Source organism: Botryllus schlosseri, chromosome 9 (assembly GCF_051294905.1).
Source record: "Botryllus schlosseri isolate E-star chromosome 9, Bs_hap1, whole genome shotgun sequence".
Lineage (NCBI taxonomy): Eukaryota > Metazoa > Chordata > Ascidiacea > Stolidobranchia > Styelidae > Botryllus > Botryllus schlosseri.
Window position 1 is genome coordinate 27,739,046 of NC_137244.1, and position 26,028 is coordinate 27,765,073.

Below are 26,028 nucleotides of genomic sequence, written 5' to 3' on the forward strand. Positions count from 1 at the left end.
TACGTGGGATACGTAAAGCTTTTCAACTGACTCTGATGAGACGTAGTGGCACGTATGGAGTCAGCATGTACATTGTAGGCCTACAAGTCGAAAACGGGAGGGAGAAAAGGCGGCTTTTTCCACTGACTAGACAACCTACGGCTAACAGCAACTAAAATAATTTCGAGTATGTAATAACTGGAAGGTAATGCTGAAGTAACCAAGTATTCCGGCAGGATGCCTGCCTTCTCTGTAGTACATTCACCAATGAATTGTTTGAAGCTGACCCAGAATCAGGGCCGTAACAGCACTTCGTTACCCCCCCCCCCAACTTATAGGGGGATTAGTCCCCCAGACCCCCCCCCCCCCGTAGGCTGCCCGCTCTTTGCCGCTTCTTGTCATGTACATGCGATGTCCGTTTAGTGAGTCAGCTATTTATGCCTAGACGCGCGAAGCGAGGAAAATTTAAATAATTCACGAATCGGTCAATATGATCGGGAATTGCATATTTATTGCTATCAATTTTTATCCTCTCCCTGCTCACGTAATCAGATTTACAGGTAGAGCTGGGTCAGTTGTGTTTGAAATGGTAGGACACCTCAATAATAATTGAACATGTTAGGGCGTATAGCCGTATACCCGTTGGCAGTGTAGTTGACTCTGTCAACGTGAATTGGAGTTTAGAGTATTATTAGGACTATTATATGTGGCCAACATACATTGTATCGTACATCTTGTAACTAGTCAAAGCCAGAATCGTTTTTGTGTATTGCGCAAGTTTTAGAAAGATATCTCTGTCTTTTTCGTACCGCGACTATTTCGCGATCCGTATTCATATTGGCTAAATTTCACAAACTGTGTTACGTAAAACTAGAGTTCTAGAAAGATATCTCTGCATTTTTCGTACCGCGAGTATTTCGCGATCCGTGCACCTATTGGCTAAACTTCACCATCTCTCATCATCATTGGTTTATTAGCAATTTTATCAGTTCAATACACCACAAAAAATGCGATACAATGAAAAGACAGGAAGATGTCGAAGCGACAAGGAGTAGTCTGTGGAATCTGACACCCACCTTGGCCTAGGCGATGTAAAGAGGAGGCATGTACACTGAATGAAAGTAAAGAAGATAGTATAGAAAAAGGAAGCGACAAGAAATAGGGCGGCATGTCATGGGAAACGAGATCGATAGGTCAGTCGTGGTCCGGTAATCTTGAGGATGGACTGTATTTATTTAGTAGTAATTGCTTGTATTTCGACTTGAATGTGGACATGCTCGTCGACTGTCGGATGGCCAGCGGGATACTGTTCCACACATCAGGTCCGGCATATTTGATAGAGCGATGATCTTTTCGGTCGATCATATGATATTTGGACGACGTGGACGCACGTGTGTTGTACTTGTGCGCTTTTGATTCCGAGGTAAAGAAGTCATTGAAATATTCGTTGCGTAAAACTATAAAGTTCTACATAGATCTCTGCCTTTTTCGTGTCGCGAGTATTTCGTGATCCGTATATTCATATCGGCTAAACTTCACAACCTCTGATACGTAAAACTAAAGTCTACACGGATATCGCTTCCTTTTTCGTACCGCGACTATTTCGCGCTCCTTATATCTATTGGCTAAATACTTCACAATTCCCTTTTTCAGTCCTGCGACTTTTCCGCAATTCGTTTCCCTCACTGGCTAAACTTTACAACCATAATTGTTTCGTACTGCAGCAGTATAAACTCGATCGTTTTCTCGAATAATGTTAGACTCATTTAACCGCTACTAGGACAAACGTCTTTTCTTGTCGTTTCCACGCAAATACGCATTCGTGTCAGAGAACCTGCTGTGAATTGACGAGCTTGCATCAAAATCAGACATGGGGTAATCGCGATTAGTAATCGTAATCGATTACAACGATTACAGCATTTTCAAGTAATCGTAATCGCAATCGATTACATTCGAAAGAAATCCGAAGTAATCGTAATCGTAATCGACTACTTCCCATATCTAATCGATTTCTTTGCGAAAGTACGATTACTTTTTATTTGTACAAGGACTATGACATAAACTGAACATTCGTGAACAAGGAAGATATATTATAACAGGTGAGTGATGATACAAACGTCTGATTTACAAACGCCACTGCTTATTATTACGTCAGAAGTATTAGCTTTGCTCGTTATTGCGTAAGAAGTCTCCGCACATATAAATACAGATTCGATGTAGGTCAGTCAGGGTTGTCAAACTCCCGGCGGGCCTATTCAAACCTCCAAGTCGCTCGCGGGCCGCACTATTCAAATGATTCCATAGTGTTTAGCTCGAAATCCATTGACTTGAACGCTTTCATTGTGTTACGGATCATAGGGGTTTTATTCTAGCAACACCGTTAGTACCAAACAACAAAATTGGCAATTACGATGATGTACCGGTTAAATACAGCAGTTATTACCACTGAAACAGTGGCTCTAACGGCAATATAAGTTGGCAAATTTCGATGAGCCCTTTGTTTTAGCCAGGCTGCAAGGGATATATAAACCGTAAAGTCGGACGTTGAAATTTAGGTCATTAGGCTAATATTAAATCTTGATACGGTTTGCTCTGGAAGCCGGGAACTTTTGAGTCAGAAGGGAAACAGTACTGCGAATCTGCGATCGCGGATATTTGAAGTATATTTTCGTGTAACTTGAATACAACAGTTTCGCACTGGCGATTTCGTTTATGTGAATAATTGTGTCTCGGTAATTTTTGGCATAGAACTCAAAATCCAGCGTTGGAATTGGATGCTAATATCGCCGATTTTGTTTCTAATGATGTATAGACTATAGAGTTAAAATAGAATGCCACTGTCAGACGGCTTTAATTTGGCCTGACCAATGGTCAGTGACCATGCTCGACATTTGCTGTCTTGCGGGATTGTTTGATGGAAGTATAATCCCTACTAAAAAATTCAACATTTGTTAGAAATGTGCTGGATATTGGACACATTTTCAATCTACTCATAATGGCTTCGGATGAAATCGTCTGACGGGCCGGATGTTTGACACCCCTGATGTAGATGGTAGTGTGATTGTAAGAACACCCGCCGTGCTGTATATCAGGTTATAAATACACTTGAGTCGCCATTACCTCGTAACAGGATAATGATCACAACTATGCCTAGTTTCAAATAGTAACTATGTATTGTATGTTTGGTTATGCTTAGTTAAATGCAGTTTTACCTTTGCTGCTTGGCGAGCAGCAGGCCTATGTAGTACGTACAAAAGTAAACTGACTGGACAAAGATTTGAAAAGTTGTACTCGTCAAATAATACATTATACGATTTCGACAACGAAGCATGAAAAATCAAGCCGTTCTTCGTTGTTTCTCGTAACGGCAGCATGCAGTATCTGTATTAAGTTGATGGCAGAATTTTATGTTCTTATTCTTAATCTTATATTACTATCCTTGAATGGGGGCCAATCGTTATTTCGTAATTCTTTACTCAACATTTGGACCTGCCGCCATAGCCGTCCACTTATACACCATGTTAGCGTGGGTCGTAGCTAGAATCAGGACTAAAACAGCAATTCGTCCCCCACTCCAAACGTTGGTCTTGGGGCCCCCATAGGACGGTCAATTTTCAAGTTGAAGACTGGATTTTGTCAATAATATTTGTAATTGCATTAAATTAGTATTCGTTTTTAATCCTCTCTCAGCCCCCGATGGTCAGGTTTACATTTAGAGCTGGGGACACGTAATTCAAAATTATAACATCTGGTACGTTGTTATGATATGACTTTATTATATGTTGTTGATTCGTGACCTCCGGTCTGTTCAAAAGATTGTTGTCGCCCAAAAACAATTAAATCATCAGCTATGCTTTTTACCCCAAAACAGTCTCTCAAAATATCAGTCACAATCTTTGTAGCGGTCGTTGCAACGACTTGTTGCAAGACACGCTGGTATAGTGCTTGATTGGAGTCGACGCTACAGCTACAGTTCCCGTTGTACGCACTAAGTCGACTGACTAATGACCGCTCTGAGTACTCTTGCAATCCTGATCACACACGCAGATCCAAGGAGCTTTAATTCTTTTATAGCACAGAACAGCCAAATAGTAGTAATTAGTGGTCAGAAACTTGTAGATTTACCAGGTTCAAATGATACTGCGGTTCAATAAGAAATAGAAAGAATAAATGAAGCGAAATGGAGCCAATTGTCTATTTTACGACTGAAGCGCGAGCGCGCCGACTCCAGTATGCGGGCTCTGAGAACACGTGCGTCACTGTGCCGTCGTGCCCAAGTCGCAGCACCGTAACTGCCGCACCCCAAACCCCCCAATTGGGGGGGGCCCGAGCTCGAAGGGGGGCCAAAATTATTTCGTGAATTAGCATAAATCATAGTATTTTTTGAAAATTTATGCAATTTTTTCAAATTTTTTCGCGCTGCGCGCGAATTCAAGTAGCCATTTTTCTTTATTATTGGGTATTGGGCCATTACCGCGCTACGACCCACCAAAACATACAATCGAGTTTTAGGCCATATAACATGCGACTCCAAGAAGTGTGCCAGAACGATTGGCAGCGAGAAAAGCTTGGCCGAAAAGGTCTATGCCCTTATGCAAATCAAAGACTTCGCTATATATACAAAATACATATAGGTTTAATTGTCCATAGGCGCCTAAATGTCTGGCGCCGAATGTTCCTGTCTTTGCAATCTGAACCTCACAAGACAAATACCATCCCGCTGGGAAAAATTTTATGCCAGTGAAGAAATACCAATTTGAAATCGTGTGCTTCTCTTAGTTTAGAAGCCTATACGTTTGGGCGGTTCAATATTTTTTGATATGGCAGACTGGATGTCACGAAATAACATCATGTAACGAAGTCATATCAACGGTTCCGCCCGCCCGAAGATGTTTAATCATTATTTAAGGGCCCTCCCGTTTTCAAGACACTTCACTCAGCTCTACCGGTAAATCTAATTACGTGAGTAGCGAGGACAATAAATTGATAGCATATTATATATGCAGTCGCCGATCTGATTGACCGATTTTATCATAAGTTATCGAAAATTTTCGCGCTTCGCGCTGGCTCACAATACACTACGGGTAATTTCGTGACAAACGCGAAGAACGTGATGGGAGGTCGTTTTATCACCCTATGGGAGCCCAAGACCCACGTTTTTGGGGGCCTGACGAGGTGCTGTTTCGTTCCTGCCAACGGGTATACGCCCGAAGATGTTTAATTATTATTGAGTGGTCCTACCTTTTCAAACAGACCTCACTCAGCTCTACCGGCAAATCTGATTACGTGAGTATAGAGGACAATAAATTGATAGCATATTATATATGCAGTCACCGATCTGATTGACCGATTTTATCATAAATTATCGAAAATGTTCGCGCTTAGCGCTGGCTCACAATACAGTACGGGTAATTTCGTGACAAACGCAAACAACGTGATGGGGGGGGTCGTTTTATCACCCTATGGGAGCCCAAGACCAGCGTTTTTGGGGGCCTGACGAGGTGCTGTTTTGTTCCTGCCAACGGGTATACGCCCGAAGATGTTTAATTATTATTTAGTGGTCCTACCTTTTCAAACAGACCTCACTCAGCTCTACCGGCAAATCTGATTACGTGAGCAGAGAGAAGAAAAAAAATTGATAACAATGTATGCAATTCCCGATCATACTGCCCGATGAAATCATGAACTCTAAAAATTTTTCGCGCTTCGCGCGCTTAGGTGGCAAAAGCTGATTCACTAAAGAAACTCCCAATGAATATGATGAATAGTGGTAAACAGTGTATCGCCGGAGGGGGGTCTGGGGGGCGAAGCCCCCCAGACGTTCGGTCTATAACCCTATGGGGGGGCCCAAGACCAATGTTTTGGGGGGGGCTGACGAAGTGCTGTTACGGCCCTGCCAAGTCGTCGGACTATTCGGCACGGGTTCAATTATCCCGTGTTCCTGCAACTCCTCCAGTTTTCTTGCATCCAAGTCTCGATAGCCATATGGAATAGGCCTGCAAGATTGGGCTACTGGTCTGACATCACCATCTATGTGCAGGTGCAGCTGATAATTCTTCAGCTTGCCAATACCATTGAACACAGCCGGGAATTGTTTCAACATTTCCTCACGAATGTCCTTTTGCTGTAGTATAACTTCTCCAGCTAGCTCATCTGTTGGAGGTCCAACTCGCAGCAGATTTAATGCTTCTGCAGCTCTTTTCTCTAACAGCAGCTTTGCACGTTTATTAATCACGTAAAACTTACATTTGCATGATCTCGTCGTTTCTTTACACTTGACACGGACATGGAATAGACGCCATACACTCAAAGGTATGTCCTGTCCATAAGCAAACAAATTGCCATCTTTCTTAACCACCTTGTGTCTGAAGCCTTTGGATATCAAGTATTTCCAGGTGGGTTTATCCACTGTGTTGACACCTGAGCCGCTGTCAATCATGAGTCTTTGTAATTTAACTCCTCCCGATGGGCTAATTCCATTATAATTTAGCAAATTTTTTGAGATTTGTAATGCATACTCTCAGAATTGTCCAATATTTACATATGTTGTTCTTTTTTGAATTCTAAGTTTATTAAAAAAAAAAAATTGAAAAATGTTCAGCGGTTCAAAAGATATTGCGATTTAAAATCCTCTCGTCACTAGGTGGCGCTACTTTCAAAAATCTTTGAAATCGATATTTTTCGCTTAAATGATGGTAGAGAACCAATTAAAATGTCCAATTAACCAATTCTGGGGCCAAGGAATTCAATAAAACCAACTGTTCCGCCCTAAACTCAATGAAAAAAAAAGTTACGGATGAAAAAAAAATTGGGGGTGACGGGCTTGAATATGTCTGTAGGATTCGGCCTACACAAAAAAAATTCTTTGTACCTGTTTGATGCTGGTGTGATCAGACTAGATGACCTTCACGGTCTTATCGATCATTCCTATCTAATACCGAATACTGTGCACGCATATTTTCTGTACCACCATCACTGCCGTTTGTTATGTATTTTGGTTCGATGAAAATAAAGACTCTCTCTCTCTCTCTCTCTCTCTGATAGTGAAGTTTGATGAATATTTTCAGCATAGTGTCCTATATGGTGTCGACCCAAGCAAATCTCACGGCTCAGTGAAATTGATTCACGTCACAATTTCCATTTGGCTACAGGCAATTTGACGGTCATTTTTAACCGGCTCGCCGAGCATTAAATATGGTGAAACGGGTATCAATCGAAAGCTGACTCTGCACTGATTACGAAAATATAAATTTTATTCCGCTCACGGTCCTGGAACCCCCACAATCAGCCTCTAATTTTTCATTGTTATGTAGATTGGCATTGTGACGCAACAATGCTGTCTGGCTAAACGAGAGACACAACAATGCTGCCTGATCCTTTTTTCTTGAGCTACTATCTCGATTCGCCAGACAGGACTGTTGCGTCACACTGCCAATCTCCTCAACAATGAATAATTTGGGGCTGATTGTGGGGGTTCCAGGGCCATGAGCGGAATAAATTTTATATTTTCGTAATCAGTGGAGACTCAGTTTTCGATTGATACCTGTTTTACCAAATTTAATCCTCGGCAAGCCGGTCAAAAATGACCGTCAAATTGCCTGTAGCAAAATGGAAAGTGTGAAGTGATACAATTTCACTGAGGCGTGAGATTTGCTTGTGTCGACACCATATAGGACACTATGATTTCAGGCTTTCGAAGCAATTTAAGAGGGAATTTTGACTTTATAACCTGAAAAGACATATGTGACACCTATATATTGTCAAATCATTAAAAATCTAAGATGTCGTAGCGGGCCGCATGCGGCCCGCGTGTTTGAGACCTCTGGACTAGAGCTATATTCGACAGTGCTAGCTGCCCCGGTCAAGTTTCCTGCAACATCCTCATGATTATTCTCATCCGCCGTCTCAGAACACGTTATCCTCGTCGCCAAATGTAGTATCCTACCCGGTGTCCGATATCACACGTATATGCACTGCAGTCTTATTCCGATCCTTTATTCACTCCGCTCTCACTCTATTACCCGCTTCACTACCAGTCTCATGCATACGTGCACACCGCGGTCATGTGACTCCTACCCACAATGCCAAGACACTACAGGGGGGGCCGAGCTCAAAGGGGGCCCAAAATTATTTCGTGAATTAGCATAAATTATAGAGTATTTTTTGAAACTTTATTCAACTTTTCAAAAATTTATCGCGCTTTGCGCGACTTATAGTTGCCAAATATCTTGATTATTTGGTACTCTTTCCCCAAGAAAAAACACTCAAGATTTATAAAAATGGACATATCGGCGTTGGCCGTTACCACGCCACTACGCACCAAGATAACGATTTGGAGCATATTACATGCGACTCCAAGAAGTGTGCCAGAACGATCGGCAGCGCGAAAAGTTTGGCCGAAAAGGACTGCCCTTACGCAGACCGAAAACTTCGTTATATACACAAAATAATAGGTTTAATTGTCCATAGGCGCCTAAATGACTGGCGCCATATGTTCCTGTCTTGGCAATCTGAACCTCAGAAGACAAATACCATCCCGCAGGAAAAAAATATATGCCAGTGAAGAAATACCAATTTAAAATCGTGTGCGTCTTTTAGGCCCTTTTCATACCGGGGTTCCGGGAATAACATTTCTCGAAAATGTTTACCGGAACCCCTCTATGTGAACATAACACTGGTGTTTCGGGGCGGTATGAACGCGCTTATTTTCGGAGATTTTTACGAGACCGACTGAGTATGAACACATTGAACACGAATGGCGCAGCTGGGTTCCCGGAACGCTGTCAATCAAACTTTTAGTTACGGTAACGCGCTGTTCATTCAGGCTGCTTCTATTTCGAGGTCAGCTATTGTGGCATATTGATCTTCTTGTGTAATGGTGTTGGGAATGCATTATTCTTGGATTTATATGATGTATGCTCACAATACGTAGTCACTGACTACTAGTCAGCTTCTTTTTTCCGTGGTTTTGTAAACAGAGCACGGCTAAAAAGGTAGAACACCATCTCCAAATGATGCAGCATTGGGTGAGTTGCCTGAAAACTTTAGGCCTTCAACACTAATTTGGTAGGCGATCTTAACCCTTACCAAATTTGTTACATCAAAGGCAAGTTTCTAACCACGGATATGCTGTGCGTAGGTTAGTCACTGTCATATACGCCTACTTAAAAGGGGATTTAGTAACATCCGCTTTGATAGTGGCAGCACAGCAGTGAATGATGTCTTTCGCTCTGAATCACTAACCAAAATTGAAATTGTATCAACTGGCTGGGTACACCATCCAAGCCATAATTTGGTTTTCACCTATGCCTTCATTTTCTTGCTACAACCAAATCATTCCTTTGTTATGCAATGTTACGCAAGTGTAACTTAATCTTATATTTTCGCAGGTCTAGATGGACGATACTGATGAAAAAGGTGGAACTGGGCAAGGCAAGTGTGCATCAAGTTATGGTTTTTCTCATGAATAAAATGAAACAACACAAACACATCTGGTCAAGCAAGAGCATTGTTTATTGAGAAAGTCACACAGGGCATTTCCGACGTCTGGGCCAGCGATACCACCAGGTCTTATCTTCATTGCGTATACCATCCTCTGTATCATTCTGGCCTAGAGGATTGCAGTTTCTGAGCAAAGCCGAACACCGCGCCTTTAGTCGACCAAAATCTTTCAATCTTCATGTGTGCTTTGCTATGTTTCTGAAAAGACAATTTTGAATTTCAAGGGCAGCAGAAAGGAAATTTATATATATTTGAAATTAGCTTTAGCTTATGCTCTGTTTGTGTTTCAGGGAAAAGGCTTCATGAGCCAGGGCTGAAAGGGATAGGCTGCGTCATCACTCATCAGTTATGTAGGCTAGTACGGAACCCTCTGGCTCTCAATCATGAAGTCATTCTGAAAATCTTGAATGCAGCAAATGCATGTTTGTAAAAATGTTGCTGTGGTAATTTTTTATCCACCCACAACACTCAAGACTTGTTCAAAAGTACTGGAATTTCAAAATACCCAACTTTAACTAGAACTACTCAATTTTTCTAACTAGCAACTAGAACTTCAAAATACCCAACTTTAACTAGAACTACTCAATTTTTCTAACTAGCAACTAGAACAAGGGTGGCCAACCTTTTCAGCCAAATCGCCACATTCGACTGACGAACTATTCTGCGAGTCACTAGCCGCGCGAAGAGCAAAAATTTTTCGAAGTTGATAAATTAATAATATTGTCACTTGACTATATTGAAAGCCTGACTGAACTATTCTGCACCTGGAGATATCGATATCGAAAGCTTCGTCCAACATGCGGCAATCACTTTGTGCCTAGGTTTCATAGTCGACGGTCTTTCTGCGAGCGCAAACGGGAGGTCGCGAATCTATATATAGTTGGACTCAATCTGCTACTTTACGCGTTCTTTCATTTTTACAAAGGGGTAACAATATTAAAAGCAAGAAATCGAGTGACAAGATGTTGCGCTAAGCGTGTAGAAAATTTTTACTTTTGATAAATCTATCGCAAAGTATTCTGCTTTATTGTAGTGTACGAAGATCTACCAAAATGTGACTGGCTCATAGATCTACCAATGTGTCGGAACTGATATTTCAGTCGTCACATCTCAAGTGTTGCGGCCAGACTAATCAAATTTTTGATTGGTTTTGCAAGTTCACAGTCTGTGCAATCCATTTCTGATAATACTACTAATTTCGGAAGTTATCTCGCGGGCCACGGGTTGGCCGGCCCTAAACTAGAACTGTCAACTTTTCAAAATCTGCATTTAGAACTAGAACTACTCACTTTCAAATATCCGCAACTAGAACCAGAAACTATTCACTTTTTCAAATCCACAACTAGAACTACTTAGTTCTAGTAACTAAAAGTAACTAAATGAGTAGGTTGATGTACAGTACATGTCTGACTACACTACAAAAAATATATATACAAATTTGGTCTCATTTTCAGCAATTTCAGTCTTAATAAGTGAGCAGGGTTGTAACAAGTCACAAGCCGATCCCACTTCAATAGTTTTGACTAGATTCAAGTCGAGTCATTTTCAATTTACCACCGAGTCAAATCCGAGTCCAGAGCGTTGAGTTCGAGTCATGGTTTTATGACTCGAGTCCAAGTCATTGTGTTAACTGCTCAGTTTCCGGTTTAAGTCTATTTTCTATCAATTTGGGTCTTACTTTTGAGACAGAAAGTAGCCTACTTGGCAAGAACAATTGGTTTTTCAGACTTGTTTTTCTAACATAATGATTCAAGACCAAATTTGTCTGACCTTTTTGTAGTGGTATGCTACGAAAAAAATGGCTGACATTCCGCCATGACAAATATAGAAATATTACTATATGCACTAGGGCTGGGCAAAATCGAGTACCTGAGTAATTCGATTCTGAATCACTTACGCTTCGATTCGAGTCGAGTATCATCATGATGACATCACAACACAATGTACTATGCCAAATTTCAAATGTGTAGGCTACCTTTTATGCCACCATAAAGAACATAACGCCTATTGTCTGTCACATTAAAGATACTTTAATGTTTTTTTGACCATACCGTTTTCATTGCACTGCTTGACAGTGTTATGGGATGGTCATGACTTTGCAAATGCGTTATTTCCAGCAACGTTCGTAGCTTTGTACTATATCTCGTATGTTGCGACACGGCCAATCAAGGTTTCAAGGCTTACTCAATGGAAAATAGTATCAAAACTACGGTATAATTCTCGTCAGTAATTCAACTTTCAGTATAATTTCAGTACTCGAAAAAAAATATTTTAATACTCGACTCGAATCATTAAAGTTAATACTCGATTAAGATTCGAGTACTCGAATCATTGTGGCGGTTGCCAGTGAACCCGTCCCTCGGTGAGCCCGTCCCTCGGTGAACCCGGCCCTCGGTGAACCCGGCCCTTGATGAACTCGGCCCTCGGTGAATTCCGCCCTCGGGAAATTTTGAAATTAAGTGTATTAACAAGTATTAATATGAATTATTAAACTAATAATGTTATTATCAACTGATTTGTCGATATTGTAAGGAGGTCAGGGCCGATCACGCAGTCACGGAGTGATCAGATCACGTGATCACGATTGCGTGGTCGGCTCATTGTTGAATTGACTTGGCGAGGGGCTGACGTGCGACGTTCGACATCCTCGTATCTGTTCAATGTGTTCATGACATCGCATTCGGTCTTATCGCATTGTATATTGTGTGTGACTTGTTCAGATGAAAAATATATCCCAACGATTGTTATTGCTCACATATCAACCACGCGTGGTCTGCTCGTTATTGCAACTGTAGGTTGAGGTGGGGTGTTAGGGTTGGGTAGGGTAGGGGGGGGGGGGGAGACATTAGGGTTCGGGGAGTGGGACATTGGGTTCGGGTAGGATACTAGGGTTGGGGGAGGTGGGATATTAGGGTTGCCGGAGGTGGGATATTAGGGTTGGGGGAGGGGGGATATTAGGGTTGGGGTAGGATATTAGGGTTGCCGGAGGTGGGATATTAGGGTTGGGGGAGGGGGGATATTAGGGTTGGGGGAGGAGGGATATTAAGGTTGGGGGAGGATATTAGGGTTAGGGTTAGGATGTTAGGGTTAGGATATTAGAATTGCCGGAGGTGGGATATTAGGGTTGGGGGAGGAGGGGATATTAAGGTTGGGGGAGGATATTAGGGTTAGGATATTAGAATTGCCGGAGGTGGGATATTAGGGTTGGGGGAGGGGGGGATATTAGGGTTCATCGAGGGCCGGGTTCACCGAGGGACGGGTTCACCGAGGGACGGGTTCACCGAGGGACGGGTTCACTGGTAATCATTGTGGCTACTGGCTAGCCCTAAGCCTGTTTGGAATCGGTGTCCTGTGCTCACACTATATTTCATTTTTTAAATATTTTTTATTAAATTACTTTAACTTGGAAAATCATCGCTGCTCACCTGATATATCAGGCAAAAAGGCCAGCGATTCCAATCAGGGCCCTAAGCACCAGCAATCATTTTTATTAAAATCAACTTGTGACAGTTGCCTTCTTAAAATACATCTGATGTTTACCTGGATCTATAAACGATTGGCTTCATTGAGACATTGGCTAGCCTCCAAGAGCGACAGCTACTCAGCAAGCAAGAGAAATTGAGTTCGTATAATTTGCTGGCTGCTTTTCGTTATGGTCTCGAATCTCGTCGCAGAGTATACCAAATGTTTCTCTCACGGATTTCTCGAATTCCCTGGTTTTTCTGTACAGTGTACATAAGATTAGATTTACCTCCAATCCAAACCATTATACAGCAATCACAAAGATAAACTGACTCTGTCGTTCGCAGATGTGATTGGTAGTTCTTTTCAATTTTCATTCCAGGACTCTATCCTCTTTGCTGGCTTTCAGTTTCTGCTCTCAGCTTCGGTTGATAATATACAAGCCAGGAACATGCTCGGGCAGTCGGGCTCTATTACTGATACAGGTATATTGATTATAGAGCCCTATACACACCGAGAAGGCATATCCGCAACATGCCATAGCTAAAAGTTGGAGCCAACTTCTCCGCATCTGACGAATATGCCTCTCCCACATCGTTTTCCATAAGCATATTACAACTGGAACACCCCACAGAGATGGTTTCGTAACTATCAACACTTACGGAGAATCGCGTTCATACTGGCCATAATTTCCCGTGAATTTACCGAAAAAACGAGGAGGGTTGGTTCGATTATGTTCACAATAAGAGCAATTCTGTTCACAATAAGAGCAGTCTCATGTTCACAATAAGAGCAGTCATGTTCACAATAAGAGCAGTCTCATGTTCACAATAAGAGCAGTCGTTGTAACATTCACAATAACATCAGTCGCAGCACCACCATATCCCCCGGACACGATGTCCGAGTGGCAACATAGCCCGAACACAACCCAGACATGATGTCCGAACACCCCCAGACACGATGTCCGAGTCTCAACGCAGTTCGAACACACTCCTGACATGATGCCCGAACACCCCCAGACACGATGTCCGAGTGTCAACGCCGTCCGAACACACCCCAGACACGATGTCCGAACGCCCCCCCCCCCCAGACACACCCCAGACATGATGTCCGAACACCCCCCAGACATCCTCATCCATACATGATGTCCGAACTCACCACGCCCCAGACATGATGTCCGAGTGTCAACGCAGTCCGATCACACCCCAGACACGATGTCCGAACCCCCCCCCCCCAGACGCGACTTAACTTGACTCTGTGTCTCAAAATGTAAATTGACTCGTGACTCAAAGCTAATTTTTTTTAGTCAACTTCGAGTCATCAATCTATCGGTCTCGACTGGGTCGCTGTACCTGTACGCACGTACTTTACGTACGTACATCGTGTTTGGGGGTGTTCGGGCATCGTGTCAGGAGTGTGTTCGGACTGCGTTGACACTCGGACATCGTGTCTGGGGGTGTTCGGACATCATGTCTGGGTGGTGTTCGGACTATGTTGCCACTCGGACATCGTGTCCGGGGGATATGGTGGTGCTGCGACTGATATTATTGTGAATACAACGACTGCTCTTATTGTGAACATGAGACTGTTCTTATTGTGAACATGACTGCTCTTATTGTGAACATGAGACTGCTCTTATTGTGAACATGACTGCTCTTATTGTGAACATGAGACTGTTCTTATTGTGAACATGACTACTCTTATTGTGAACATAGGACTGTTCTTATTGTGAACATGACTGCTCTTATTGTGAACATGAGACTGCTCTTATTGTGAACATGGCTGATCTTGTTGTATTATCATGTCTGGGGTATCTTCGGACTGCATTGACACTCTGGACATCATGTCTGGGGGTGTTTGGATATCATGACTGAGGTGTGTCCACACTGCGTTGCCAATCGGAAATCATGTTCGGACATCATGTCCCGGCCTGTGTTCAAATATCAAGTCTAGGGTGTGTTCATAAAATCATGTTTGGGGTGTCTTCGGACTGCGTTGACACTAGGACATCATGTCTGGGGCGTGGCGAGTTCGGACATCGTGTCTGGACGATGTCTGGGGGGTATTCGGTCATCATGTCTGGGGTGTGTCTGGGGAAGGGGCGTTAGGACATCGTGTCTGGGGTGTGTTCGGACTGCGTGTACACTCGGACATCGTGTCTGGGGTGTGTTCGGACTGCGTTGACACTCAGACATCATGTCTGGTGCGTGGTGTGTTCGGACATCGTGTCAGTCAGTCAGTCAGTCAGGTTTATTAATATTTTCATCGTTTCAAAACATCACAAGACTGCGATACAATGAAAAGATAGGAGGGTGTCGAAACAACTTGGAGTAGCCATTAAGATCAGACACCCACCTTAGCCTAGGCGAAGTAAATAAGAGGCATGCACACTGAATGAAGAGTAATGCAGAGAATATAAGATGCAAGCGACAAAATGGGGTGGCATGTGGCGGAGGGCGAGGTCGATGTTAGGTCGTGGTCCGGTAATCCTGAAGACTGGCTAGTATTGATTTAGAAGAAATTGCTTGTATTTCGACTTGAATGCGGACATGCTCGACGACTGACGGATAGCCGGCGAGATGCTGTTCCACAATTGGGGTCCGGCATACTTGTAGAGCAATGCGTTTTCTTGTATTCAGTCCTGATCATATGGTAGTTGTTCTTCGTTGACGCGCGTGTGCTGTTCTTGTGCGCTTTTGTCTCCGAGGTGAAGTAGTCCTTGAAATTAATATGTATGGAGGATGTCTGGGGGGTGTTCGGACCTCATGTCTGGGGTGTGTCTGGGGGGGGGGGAGTTCTTACATCGTGTCTGGGATGTGTTCGGACTGCGTTGACATTCGGACATCGTGTCTAGGGGTGTTCGGGCATCATGTCAGGAGTGTGCTCGAACTGCGTTGACACTAGGACATCGTGTCTGGGGGTGTTCGGACATCATGTCTGGGTTGTGTTCGGACTATGTTGCCACTCGGACATCGTGTCAGGGGGATATGGTGGTGCTGCGACTGATGTAATTGTGAATACAACGACTGCTCTTATTATGAACATGAGACTGCTCTTATTGTGAACATGACTGCTCTTATTGTGAACATGAGACTGCTCTTATTGTGAACAGAATTGCTCTTATTGTGAACATAATCGAACCAACCCTGTAGGAAAAAACGACCTGTATGAACATAAGTTCGCGGTAACTCTAAATAGGTATGAACGCGCTCTTATCCCGGAACTGTTTCGGTAATTTTTTCTCTGTGTGAACATCGCCTGTTTCGGAACTTGTTCCCGAAAGAATTTCGTAAATCCGGTATGAAAAGGGCCTTAGTTTAGCACAGTGGTTCTTAACCTTTTTTCCTCCAGCGCCCCCTTTCAAAAATTATCGTGCTCCAGCGCCCCCCAACCGCATATTGTAAGGAATGTAATAAAGACAATGAGTAAGAGGGAGGGCCGTAACAGCACTTCGTCATCCCCCCTAAAAATGATTGCCTTGCGCACCCATAGCGTGATAAACCAAACTTCCGAGGGCTTCGCCCCCAAGAACCCCGTGGCGTGATTTCGATGGTCAGCAAAGTTTGTGTGGCATGGTCGCCCTAGGTAACAAAATTTTCTATAATGCATGAATGAATAGGTGGTAATTACATATACAAGTCGCTATAAACTTTTTATCATCTCAGCCCACGTAATCAGATTTACCAGTAGCGCTGATTGAGCTGTTGTATGGGAAGATGGAGGGCACGTAATTAATAATAAACATATTCGGGCGTGCCCGTAGGTACAATTAATCCGTTACCAGGGTCGTAACAGCACTTCGTCAGCCCCCCAAAAACGTTGGGCTTAGCCCCCCCCCCATCGGGTGATAAACCAAGCTTCCAGGGGGCTTTGCCCCCAGACCCCCTTTCGGCTATCCACTATTTGCTGATACTAGTCATCTACGTTGGGTGTCCATTTACTGAGCCAGGTATTCCCGCCTAGACGCGCCAAGCGCGAAAAATTTCAATAATTAATGATTGAATTGGTAAATATGACCGGGAATTGCATGTATATTGATATCAAATTTTATCCTCTCTCTGCTCACGTAAACAAATTTACCGGTAGAGCTGAGTGATGTGTGATTGAAAAGGTAGGACCCCTCAATAATAATTATACATCTTCGGGCTTATACCCGTTGGCAGGAACGAAACGGCACTTCGTCAGGCCCCCCGAAAAAACTTGGGTCTTGGGCTCCCATAGGGCGATAAACCGACCGCCCCCATCACGTTGTTCGTTTTGCCACGAAATCAGCTGTACTGTTTAGCGAGCCAGTGCGAAGTGCGAAAACTTTCGATAATTCATGATAAAATCGGTCAGTAAGATCGGGAATTGCATATATATTGCTATTAATTTCTTGTCATCTCTGCTCACGTTACCAGATTTACCGGTAGAGCTGAGTGAGGTGCAATGTTCGGTCTAAGCTGCTCACCTGCGCAGTGCTGACACGGTATCTGTGCACAGAAAATCTACATTGCGTACAACTAATCCGAAGTTTTGACCCTTTTTTAGTCGTTACGCACTGTTGTCCAAGGGTCTGCGCAGTGAGTTTATTGAGTGTGCGCAGACTCATCAAAACGTAGAGCGAACATTGTTAGGTGTCTTGGAAAGTGTAGGACCCGTAACTAATAATTGAACATATTCGGGCGGGCGAACCCGTTGGTATATGACTTCGTTGCATGATGTTATTTTCGTGACCTCCTGTCTGCTATATCAAAAAATATAGGATCGCCCAATAGGGATATTGCCCAACAAGAATATCTAGTTTTAGATATCCCTGTCGCCCAATCGTACTAAACTAAAAGACGAACACGATTTCAAATTGGTATTTCTTCACTGGCATTTAATTTTTCCCTGCAGGATGGAATTCGTCTTCTGGGGTTCAGATTGCGAACACAGGAATATTCGGTGCCAGTCATTTAGGCGCCCAGCCCATGGACAATTAAACCTATATAAGTCTTTTGTAGGCTATATATAACGAAGTTTTCGGTGTCCATTTTCTCTGAATACTCATTAAGGATATGTCCTACCACCACATCATCTACTGCGAAGCCATTTTTCTCCAGCGCCCCCCATACCGCCCCCCTGAGCCCAGCGCCCCCCATATCGCCCCCTGAGCGTTTCCGCCCCCATTCAAAATCGCCAGCGCCCCCTGGGGGGCGCTGGAGGCAAGGTTAAGAACCACTGGTTTAGTACGTTTGAGCGATTCTATACTTTTGATATAGCAGACAGGAGGTCACGAAATAAAATCATGTAACGAACTCATAACAACGGGTCCACCCGCCCGAAGATGTATAATTATTATTATTGCCCTACCTCGCCCAGACATTGCTTCATTGATCATTTGCTACCATTGTTTAATTTTTTCTATTTTCCTTTCGTAACTAAACATTCTTTTACAGCCAGACTGTTCTGAGTCAAGTGTACCTGTTTGATGCTGGTGTGATCAGACTAGATGACCTTCACGGTCTTATCGATCATTCCTATCTAATACCGAATACTGTGCACGCATATTTTCTGTACCACCATCACTGCCGTTTGTTGTGTATTTTGGTTCGATGAAAATAAAGACTCTCTCTCTCTCTCTCTCTATTTACGAGCCCTACAGTTTCCGGTAAATCTGATAATAACGTGAGCAGAGAGGACAAGAAATTGATAGCAATATATATGTAATTCCCGATAATATTGACCGATTCAACCATGATTTATTGAAATTTTTCGCGCTTCGCGCGTCTTGGCGGGAAAAGCTGACTCACCAAACGGACGCCCAATGCAGACCCAGACGTCAAGTAGCGGCAAAAAGCGGAGAGCCAAAGGATGGTCTGGGGGGCGAATCCCCCCAGAAGTTCGGTTCATCACCCTATGGGGGGCCAAGGCCAACGTTTTTTTTTTTTGGGGGGGGGGGGGGGGGGGCTGACGAAGTGCTGTTACGACCCAGTACATGAGTAATCCAAATGCGGCCGTGAATAGCAAAATGGTTGGCCACCCCTGCATTATACAGACTGTCGGGGTGGGTTAGGGTAAGGCTTGGGGTTAGTACATACATAGGGGTTAATTTCAGGGTTATGAAGTTACATGCTCAACTGTCGTTTTCCATTGTGTAGCATGTGCTCAATGCAATGCAATGCAATGCAACAATAATCAAGTTTACACAGCTGAGAAGAAGAATTGAGCTCAACTCTACATGGTGAGGTCGCTGATATCATGGATGTTGCTGAAAGACGTGGTGAAGAACGGTTATAAAGAAAAGCGAATGAAACAGAGCAAGGAAAGCCTCATAATGACATCATTATAGCCAGGGATATCTAGAATGTAGAATCATCATCATTGGTTATTGGACATCGCTGGACATTGGCCTAGGGGATTTTACTTGGTCATTTTGATATTTTACCATCTGTTCATTACATTGCATTGAGTCTTGAGGAATGCATTGCGAGTCTTGAGCAGATAGCGGATTAAAAAATAGAACCGCCGATTTTAAGAAATGTTCAAAGTGGGGCGCTATGTTGAAGTCGGTGACATCATCGACATTGCTGACGTCGTCAATTTATACCCACCCGTTTCGACGTGTCTTTCTGAAATTGTACTAGTACTTCGTCAATACTGCGAGCCTGCGACTTTAGAAGATGGAATGACAGTATTGCGATGTAGAACTTAGCCGTAATAGCAGGGCTACCGTATTTTGAGATCCAAAAAGAGGACACTTTCAAAATCCTGTATGCTCTAGTCCTGGAAAAGAATACTGGTGATTACGGCCGATATTTTGACTAAAAAAACATCATCATTGGTTTATATTTTTCATCTGAACAAGTCATACACAATGTATGATGCGATAAGATACAATGCGATGTCATGAACAGATAGGTGGATGTCGAACGACACGTGTCAGTAGCGATCCGTTACTCTAACATCCACCTCGTCCTAGAGTTCCCGATGTCACAGTTCTTTTCGATGTTGATTTTTTCTAGAAGCCGACAGCCGTGGCCCTTGCTGCTAGTTCTTTCCATTCCTTGTGAGTGCTTTCTTTCGTCGGGTCTTTTACTGGGCTTTTTTGTTGCCGTAATAATGGCAACGGCAGGGGAAGAGGAGCCCAGCGCCAGATAAACCTCCGACGGGAATCGAACCCGGTCCGTCAGATTTGGTGGTCGCTAATCGTAACCACTACACTACAAAAAAAAAATTAGACAAATTTGGTCTCAAATTTAAGAAATGAGGAGGATTTGGTCTCATTTTCAACAATTTCAGTCTCACTGATGGTCTCATTTTACCACCCACTCACCATAAATGCTATTTTCGACTCAGGCAACCATATATATATTGATCTGAATAGTGCATGTGAGTAGTAAGTGGCATGTACCTTGATAACTATATCTAGTGATTATCTAGTAAACTCCTTAGTACAGTATCATCCCAACACTGCAAATTCTGGTCTCTCTCATGCTTCCCCTTCGCTCAGACCCTAACATTGAAATGGATGCCCCCAAAGCACCCCTACTATTTTCGATCAGTTCCGGTATTACTTTTAAGACAGAAAGTACTTGGTAAGACTAATTTGTCTTTAAGACTTTTTCTGCTAAAAAATCGATTTGAGACCAAACTTGTCTAATTTTTTTTTGTAGTGTACACTATCTCACGACTCCAGCTCCCAAATTACCCGCTCTTTACGTTATTTCTGTGGTGTTGACTAGATGAAAAAAGGTCTTCTTTCCATCTCTACTCCCGAAATAACTATACTAATTCCCACAAAAAGGACATTTAAGCATCTCTGAAGACACTTTCAATTTATTGAAAAAAGAGGACAAATCCTCCTAAAAGACGGAATATGTGGTAACCTTGCATAATAATTGAACTGATATTTAGCAGAAATACCCAAATTATACGAACGTTCATGAACTACGAGTCACCCCTTCACTATAGTTATCCCTCACCATGGACTATACGGTATATAGTCATAGTCTCGTCTCAAAAAACAAAAAGTATATCATTTAGCTGTGATTGCTAATCTTACAGTTGCAAGTTTGACTGGATTTGAATAAGTCCAGTCATTTTCAGGTTATAAAAGTGGAAAGTCCAAGCTGTATATATAGAGGTGGTCAAAGTACGGTACCGGTATAGTCAATAAGAAAGCTATTCTAGCCCAACTGGAATCTTAGCACGTCTTGCCTAAAAGTGAGCTGCGATGATTCCCCAAGCTGAACTAATTTAATAGAAAATGATAGAAAAATAAAGAATTGTGTGAGCACAGGACACCTATTCCATAAAGCCGATAAAGGTACTCAAGTAGAAGTAGTGACACAAAAATCTACTCCAGTACGAGTAGAAGTAGTACCGGTAGCCTAAGCAATCTGAAACTACTTTGAGTAGAATTAGAATTTACCGACTTCAAATCTACTCAAGTAAATAAGTATAGTTGTGAAAACGGTCGTAATTCGTTCGCATGGACTGTCAAAATCTGCAAATTGAGCTATGCCGAAGGTTTAGAGAGCTTAATTCACATTAATGCATCCCAAGAGGTATCAATTTTCGACGGATGGCATTCGTCCGCATCATGGGATGCAAATAATAGTATTTATATGGAAATGCTATAGCCTACTAATGAATAATCTTTTGTTTACTCGAACACTCAGATTTAGAAAATATAATGGCATGGCGCCCTCCCCGATATTTTAAGAGTCGTAGTTTAGTCGAAGAGCAATACAGAGAAGTTGTATCGGATATACGGTGTTAACACTTTGCGCGATAAGTAGTCTATACGCAGTGTTAGGATCAAGTCACTACCTTTGAGTCACGAGTCATTGCACATTCTGACTCAAGTCAAGTCACTCGATTTTTAGAGGGGACTCGAGTCAAGTCAATTCACGAGTCAAGTCACAATTCAAGTCAAGTTGCCTTTTCGAAGTAGAGGATAGAGAAATGAATTGATAAGATGCAATACATTACCCATTCATAAAATGATATGATACAATTCTAGCCTGCGCCAATGGTTGAGGACTATATATAAACTATATTCGAATTCAATTTCAGTAATACAAGAGGTTTGGTTAAAGTAAGAACAGAGAATAGAAATAAACATTTTGCCATTAAATTACTACTATTTTACGACAGCGTCAGCTATAAGCTTCGACCACTTTGTTTGCGGTCAATTTATTTGTGAGAGAACAATGGGGCTTGGTAAAACGCACAATCATTGAATGATTGGTCGCTCTCACGCGTTACGCCATTGTTTCGCGAACAATTCGACCATATGCAAGATACAGTGATTTTTATCGACATCGATTGCTTGATGACTTGAAATTGACTCGTAAATTTTCCTCCGAGTCACAAGTCAATCCACATTTTTGATACGCCGAGTCAAGTCGAGTCATTTTAGCAAAGTGACTCGAGTCAAGTCAAGTCATACGAAAAAGGTGACTCGAGTCAAGTCATGACTCGAGTCATCCAAACACTGTCTATCTCTATACGTTAATCAAAATATGGCAGATCGTAAAAATGCCAAAAGGTATAACTTTATTTTCGGAAAACAGAGGCATTGATACATGCTTCAAAATGTATCTTCTCCGGACAAAAGAACTGAAACTGATCACAATTCAAAGTATCATACTAGGAATTGATAGAGAAATACAAATATATACTACTTCTATGAAGCGGAAAATATATTTAATGTGTTTTGTGCAGAAAGTTTCAACCAAAACAGGTCTGACGCTCAATGAATTCAGAGTCCACTTTTTCAGATTAGGACACGCCATGGACTGCTAGACAGTGTTGGGATAACTTGGGTCAATTTCCAAAATGACTTGCCTAGACTTGACTCTGTGTTTCAGAAATGCGGATTGACTCGTGAGTCTAAGCAAAATTGACGAGTCAATTTCAAGTAATCGGTGTCGATAACAATCGATGTATACTTTACAAATGTTCGGATTGTTCTCGATGCGCTGGTGTCACTTGCGAGAGCGACAAACCTAATTCATTCTATGATTTTGCGTTTCACTCAACCTTTATTGTTCTATCACAAATACATTGACCGCTTTCAGTGTGCGTTGTCGCTGTAGTACAGTAATATAATAGCAAGCCATTGATCTCTGCTCCATAGACTGGTCATTGGTGCTCGGTGATCACCTTGACCAAATCTCTTGTATGATCTAAATCGAACTCAAATATACTTTACAAGTTTATCTTAATAGTCAGGCATTGGCGCAGGCTTAAATTGTATCCCATGTATATTTAGTTGGTAATGCATTATGTCAATTCGTTTCCCCTATCAGAGGTTTCTCTTTATATTCTCTATTTTAACGGATAACTGAAGACTACTACAGGGGTGGGCAACCTGCGGCCGAAAAAGGAAATTTGTGCGGCCGTAACACGTAATTTAATTAGTATGTGTTGGCGGCCGTCGACAGGCAAATTGAATTTTTGATTAATTGAATTTTAAATAATCTTGAAATTTTCTTCGCACGGCGTGCGATTCAATGCACTACTTCATAGTAGCGCCCTTTGCAATCTGAGCCCCTCGGTACGGATGCGAACAGAAGATAAAAATGATGCAAACCATATAAAAATACCAACTTGGAATAGTGTGCTTCTCACGAAATAAATTTGTTTCTGGTACGTTTAGGCCAGTGATACCCAACCGCGGCTCTCACCGCCACATGCGGCTCCAAGGTAGCCTTCTTGCAGCTCTGATTGACCTCTAAATATGCCACAAAAATATAATAGACAACAGTTGATTACGGCTTATGCACTGGAATGCGGCCGTAGGCTAGATAAGTACGGTAATCGGAATGCGGCCGTGAGTAGCAAAAAGGTTGCCCACCCCTGGACTATGGGTATACAAGAGTTAGCAGTACTATCACATTCGTGAGATATACAATGCATTTGTATATTTAACACTATATTCATCCCTTGAGTTGAAAATAAATATGGACTAAATCTGAATTTCAAACAGCCGGCCCAATGCAATGCATGATCATGCTTCGTACTTCGAAAAGACAGCTTGAATTGAATTGTGACTTAACTGGTAACTTGGCTTGACTCGAGTGTGCATCTACTCAAGATGACTTGTGACTCGAAGCTAGTGACTTCTGACTTGATCCTAACACTGCTGCTAGATACAATATGATAGGTAATTGCTAGATTGCGAAACGGTAGTTTAAAACGTTATGATGTAACATAGCCTATTTATTGTGAATTCATATGGGTGACAATGCCGTGTGAACGGAATCCCGCAACCAGCTACCTGAATTACATTCACCGATACTTTCGTGAAACGTACTTGTCACTTCATATCTACTGTGCGCGAAGCGTGTCGAAAATTCTGGGCTTTACTTTTATGAAAATTGAATGTTGGTACGCTGTGAAAACAGCCCCGGAATTCCTCAGGCTATCATTCTGATTCAAGGATTAAACTACTTCTACTTCACAAAGTAAAAATAGCGAAAAGTAAGTTAGTAGATCACAAAATGTTGCGGAGTAGAAGTAGCCAAAATTTGATTTACTTGAGTAAGTAGCGCAAAACTACCCGAGTTCTTCAAAAAGTAGAAGTACTTCATTACTGATCACCTCTGTATAGAGCAGAGGTCTCAAACTCAAATGTGCTTGCGGGCCAATTTACTAGTTTTTGATTACGTCGCGGGCCGCATAGCATGGATAATAGGGGGATTCCAATTTATAATTTCAAAATAGGCCTTATTTAAAGGGACCTTGCAGACTGGCTTTCTTTCCACAAACATTAAATGCAATTTACTGTTGTAATATTCATGCCAGGCATGAAAAAAAGACAGTTTCAAATGTTTGAATGAAATTATTTTATACTGGGCACAATTTGTCAAAATAGTGAGTTATAGATACCATGCGTGAGGACAAATGGATCATGACAACATAAAATCTGCCACATTTTAATATTGCAGCTAAGTGGACATATGACGACATGACGTGCCACAATTACGGATGGAAGATTTTAGATATTTATAAAAGATTGACCTGACATCGGAGCATTTGAGCAGTGTTGCATAATCTGGATCTATGGTATTTAAGTACTGATAAGTAGGCTTTTGTTCCTGTCATTTCCAAAGTCAAATTAAATCAGAGTTAGATTTGTCTTTGATTGGAACAGATCAATAACAACTTCTAATAATTATTGTGTCATAGTAATAACAGTGTTTCTTGCGACTGCCCTCCTTGTGCTTTCATGTTTTAGGAGTTGTTTTAGAGTGAACTGGATGTTCTCAAATCTAAAAAAGATATGTTGCAGTTGAATATATTATTGAATACATGTAAATGAAAAATGCTGTCGCGGGCCGTGGGTTTGAGACCTCAGGTATAGAGCAAATGCTCGAGTCCAAGTCATGCTGTTTACAGTTCAGTATTGAGCTTGAAGACCTCACATTAAATATATAGGCTACTGATTTTCACACTTTTCAAATGTTTATTGAGACTGATGAAAGACAGTTTCTGGGCCTATTTTTTAAATATCGGTCCTGCCGTCCTGGTATACGAGAATCGATCCAGTTCAATTCAATTTGACTTATTGCCACAATTTTCACTTCAATGCGCCACAAGACTGCGATACAATGAAAGATAGGAAGGTGTCATAGTCTTTGGAGTAATCCATGAGATCAGACACTCACCTGACCTAGGTGATGTAAAAAAGGAATGTCTGGAGTCATATAGTGTGGTCGACTCGTGTGCAAGAAAATCACAAAGTGAGTCAAGTCGATTCATGTTAAGTTTATAACAACAACGAAAAATTGTGACTCAAGTCGAGTCATGACTAGACTCATTACAACCCTGGTTTGTACCCAGTTTTTGATTTGTGCAGAGTTTTGCCTTCATTCAAAATCTAGTGCATATTTTCCAATTTCTAGTGTAAATCTTGTCAAATCTAGTGTTTTGTCACCAACCACGAGTGGAAATACTGTACTGACTGTCTGGTGTGTAGGTCTGACCGAGATGGCGTATCAAACTTTCCAACAGGAGTACATGCAGATACCTCCCGTCACCAGAGCTTACACTACAGCATGTGTACTGACAACATTGGCTGTGGTGAGTACTAAATTTTATCATTTTATAGAT

The 26,028-nt window shown here is 42.2% G+C and overlaps 1 protein-coding gene and 2 long non-coding RNA genes across 5 annotated transcripts in view; 2 read left to right on the plus strand and 1 right to left on the minus strand.

Annotated features, from left to right (window-relative positions):
- Positions 1 to 8,339: 8,339 nt before the first annotated feature.
- Positions 8,340 to 10,214, plus strand: LOC145445923 (uncharacterized). The gene is made up of 2 exons (XR_013917145.1): positions 8,340 to 9,005; positions 9,369 to 10,214. It is a non-coding gene; the product is annotated as an uncharacterized LOC145445923 (long non-coding RNA).
- On the minus strand, positions 9,339 to 13,654 carry LOC145445922 (uncharacterized). Its single transcript, XR_013917144.1, has 3 exons — positions 13,276 to 13,654; positions 13,021 to 13,202; positions 9,339 to 9,678 (listed from the first exon to the last, which is right to left on the minus strand). It is a non-coding gene; the product is annotated as an uncharacterized LOC145445922 (long non-coding RNA).
- Positions 13,655 to 19,539: 5,885 nt separating this feature from the next.
- Positions 19,540 to 26,028, plus strand: part of LOC145447094 (derlin-2-like) — a 35,332-nt gene continuing 28,843 nt past the window's right edge. Inside the window, exon 1 of one of the 3 annotated variants that reach the window (XM_080325517.1) lies at positions 19,540 to 25,998. In XM_080325517.1, coding sequence (XP_080181643.1) covers positions 25,723 to 25,998 — 276 coding nt within the window. In that variant the 5' untranslated portion in view covers positions 19,540 to 25,722. The remainder of the gene's footprint in view (positions 25,999 to 26,028) is intronic. The other 2 variants (XM_080325515.1, XM_080325516.1) reach the window with 2 other exon arrangements.